At 34.5% G+C, this 3686-nt stretch overlaps 1 protein-coding gene across 1 annotated transcript; it reads left to right on the top strand.

Annotated features, from left to right (window-relative positions):
* The first annotated feature begins 2214 nt into the window (after positions 1-2214).
* LOC139842774 (uncharacterized) lies at positions 2215-3297 on the top strand. Its single transcript, XM_071832881.1, has 3 exons — positions 2215-2543; positions 2604-2703; positions 2824-3297. The coding sequence occupies exons 1-3, from the start codon at positions 2215-2217 to the stop codon at positions 3295-3297; spliced, it is 903 nt and encodes a 300-aa protein (XP_071688982.1).
* Positions 3298-3686: the final 389 nt, after the last annotated feature.

Here is a 3686-nt window from a genome sequence, read left to right as displayed (position 1 = left end):
AGTTGCAATTGTTCTATTTAAAAGTGATATTCGTTTAAATAATAAAAGGTGAAGACAAAAGACAGATTCGACGAATTGAAGACGCAAACGACCAAAAAGCTCAAAAGTACAAAAGACAAATCAAAGAGGTTCCAATTATTGATAAGAAACGTCTCGAAATTACAAGAGTACAAGATTCAAAACGCAAAGTACAAGATATTAAATTGTACGTAAGGACGTTCGAAAATCCGGAACCGGGACATGAGTCAACTCTCAACGCTCGACGCAACGGACTAAAAATTACAAGTTAACTATGTATATAAATATAATATAATATATAATTAATTATATTAATTATATATATATTATATTTATAAATAAAACCGTCGGCAAGAAAGACTCCAAAAGGGACTGAGCTGTAATTTCAATCTCCGCGACTCGCGGAGTTTGAAGGCAAAATTGGCCGCGAGTCGCGGAGCCCCAAGTTCTGAAACTCCCTATAAAGCCAACCGAATTCTGAGCATTTTTCATCATCTTTTTCTTCTTCTCTCATAATACTACGTAAATATTTATATTTATATTTTAATTTTAATTTTAATTTTAATTTTAATTCTAATAATAAGGGTATGTTAGCGAATGTTGTAAGGGTGTAAGTCGAAATTCTGTCCGTGTAACGCTACGCTATTTTTAATCATTGTAAGTTATGTTTAACCTTTTTATATTAATGTCTCGTAGCTAAGTTATTATTATGCTTATTTAATCCGAAGTAATCATGATGTTGGGCTAATTACTAAAATTGGGTAATTGGGCTTTGTACCATAATTGGGGTTTGGATAAAAGAACGACACTTGTGGAAATTAGACTATGGGCTATTAATGGGTTTTATATTAACTAAACAATACCTTGTTAATTTAATATACAAACTTATAATTCGACGTATTTATATATAACCACATACGCTTGACTGGGTACGGTGGGCGGGATATCTATAAATACCAATAATTATTCATTTTACCGGACACGGAACTGGATTAATAGTTAATAGACTTGTTGAAACAGGGGTGAATTACATTCAAGGGTAATTGGTGTAATTGTTAACAAAGTAGTAAAACCTTGGTTTACACGCAGTCGATAACCTGGTGTATTCATTAAACAAAGTATTAAAACCTTGTTACAATTCGAATCCCCAATTAGTTGGAATATTTGACTTCGGGAATAAGAATAATTTGACGAAGGCTTTCGCTCTTTATATTTATGACTGATGGACTATTATGGACAAATCTGTATGGACATATTAAATAATCCAGGACAAAGGACAATTAACCCATGGGCATAAAACTAAAATCAACACGTCAAACATCATGATTACGGAAGTTTAAATAAGCATAATTCTTTTATTTCATATTTAATTTCCTTTATTTTATATTTAATTGCACTTCTAATTATCGCATTTTTATTGTTATTGTATTTAATTGCACTTTCAATTATCGTACTTTTTAATTATCGCAAGTTTATTTCATCGCACTTTTATTATTCGCAATTTCATTATCGTTATTTATTTTATGCTTTAATTTAAGTCTTGTATTTATTTTTAATATTTTACATTTGGTTTTAACTGCGACTAAAGTTTTAAAATCGACAAACCGGTCATTAAACGGTAAAAACCCCCCTTTATAATAATAATATTACTTATATATATATATATTTGTATTTTTATAAAAGTAAACTAATATAGCGTTAAGCTTTGTTTAAAAAGATTCCCTGTGGAACGAACCGGACTTACTAAAAACTACACTACTGTACGATTAGGTACACTGCCTATAAGTGTTGTAGCAAGGTTTAAGTATATCCATTCTATAAATAAATAAATATCTTGTGTAAAATTGTATCGTATTTAATAGTATTTCCTGCTAAAATTTAATAGTATTTTATACCCCTTAGCTTTGACATCAGATATCTACATGTAACGAATGTACCATATTTTAATTTACTATGTTATAGTCTGTAAAACAGAATAGTCAATAGTCATAGGTTGTTGAGGAATTTTAGTATGGGATCTTATCCCTTATTAGCCGATAGTTTGTTAGTTACATTCAAGTCATGTACGTGTATATATATTGGTTCTCCAGTACTGAATGGAAGCAAGCAATTCATTTATTTTCATGGTATCAGGCCTTTCTCCTCTCCAATTCACACACCAATTTCTGCAGAATTCTTCCTCTTTTTCAACTTACAATGGCAGACAAGCAACCCTTTCATCCTGCCTTAACAATCTCAAACATTAAAAATCTCATCCCTATAACTTTGGAACTCAATAACAGCCTTTACAATTCTTGGTCTCGTCTGTTTAAACTTCACTGCACAACTTATGGTGTCCTTGATCATATCATCCCTCCCATCGATGATTCTTCTTCTTCGGACACCACCAACACCACCAATCCCAATCAAGATCCACAGTGGCTTCGATTGGATGCTATTGTATTACAATGGATTTATGGCACTCTTTCCACTGAACTTCTCAATACCGTCATGGAACAAGACGAAACCACTGCGGCTGCTGCTTGGTCTCGATTACAATCCGTTTTTCAAGACAACAAGAATTCATGAGCCTTATACCTTCACAGGCAATTTTCAACAATTAAGCTTGATGATTTCGCCAATGTTTCAGCTTATTGTCAACAACTCAAGTCTCTTGCTGACCAATTGATGAATGTTGGGGATAAGGTATCCAATGAGCGAATGGTTCTTCAACTCATAGCCTGATTGAATGATAACTTCGACACCGTCGGCACGTATTTTACTCAATTAGATAAATTGCCATCCTTTTATGAGTCACGTTCCAAGCTTATTTTAGAAGAAATACGCAAGCAAAAACAAGCTATCAACACCATCGGCAACGACACCGCTCTTGTAACCACCATCAACTCAAAACCTGAAATTGAGCAATCTCAATCAAGATACAATAATCAACGAGGTCGTGGTAATAATATGGGTAATTATAATCGGGGGCGTAACAGTGGTAATCGAGGCTGCGGTCGAAGTAATTCCTATCAATCCGGTGCTTTCTCTCAATCGTCGTTACTTACTTGGTTACAACGGCAACTACCGTACAATAACTGGGGTTATCAACAAAACCCTTGGACTCAACAGATCCCTCCGTGTCCATTTCCAACAACTAATTGGGTTAGGCCCAATACTAACCAAGCTGGACTCCTAGGGCCCAGACCTGCCCAAGCACATAATGTTGAAACTAGCTCATTCTGTCCAACTGAGCTAAATAATGCTTTGCACACTATGTCTCACACGCCACCTGATTAAACTTGGTATATGGATTCAGGGGCTACATCGCACATGGCAGCAAATTCAGGTATACTCTCGTCTTATTTTCCATTAAATAACTCTAAACAAGTAATTGTTGGTAATGGCCATGGGATACTAATACATGGGATCGGACATTCCAAATTATTCAACCCACACCGCCCACTACACTTGCAAAATATTTTGCATCCTCCTAAACTAATAAAAAATCTTTTATCTGTTCGTCGTCTTACCGTTGATAATAATGTCTCTATCTCATTTGATCCTTTTGGTTTTTCTGTGAAGGAGTTTTCCAAGGGCACAACACTCCTCCGATGTAACAGCAATGGCGATTTATACCCCATCTTTTCATCTATGTTGCAAAGAATTACATCACCTAGTAGTTTTGT

Source organism: Rutidosis leptorrhynchoides, chromosome 4, assembly GCF_046630445.1.
Source record: "Rutidosis leptorrhynchoides isolate AG116_Rl617_1_P2 chromosome 4, CSIRO_AGI_Rlap_v1, whole genome shotgun sequence".
Classification (NCBI taxonomy): Eukaryota; Viridiplantae; Streptophyta; class Magnoliopsida; order Asterales; family Asteraceae; genus Rutidosis; species Rutidosis leptorrhynchoides.
The sequence above is the reverse complement of the archived record's forward strand: the minus strand, read 5'-3'. Positions and strand labels throughout refer to the sequence as shown.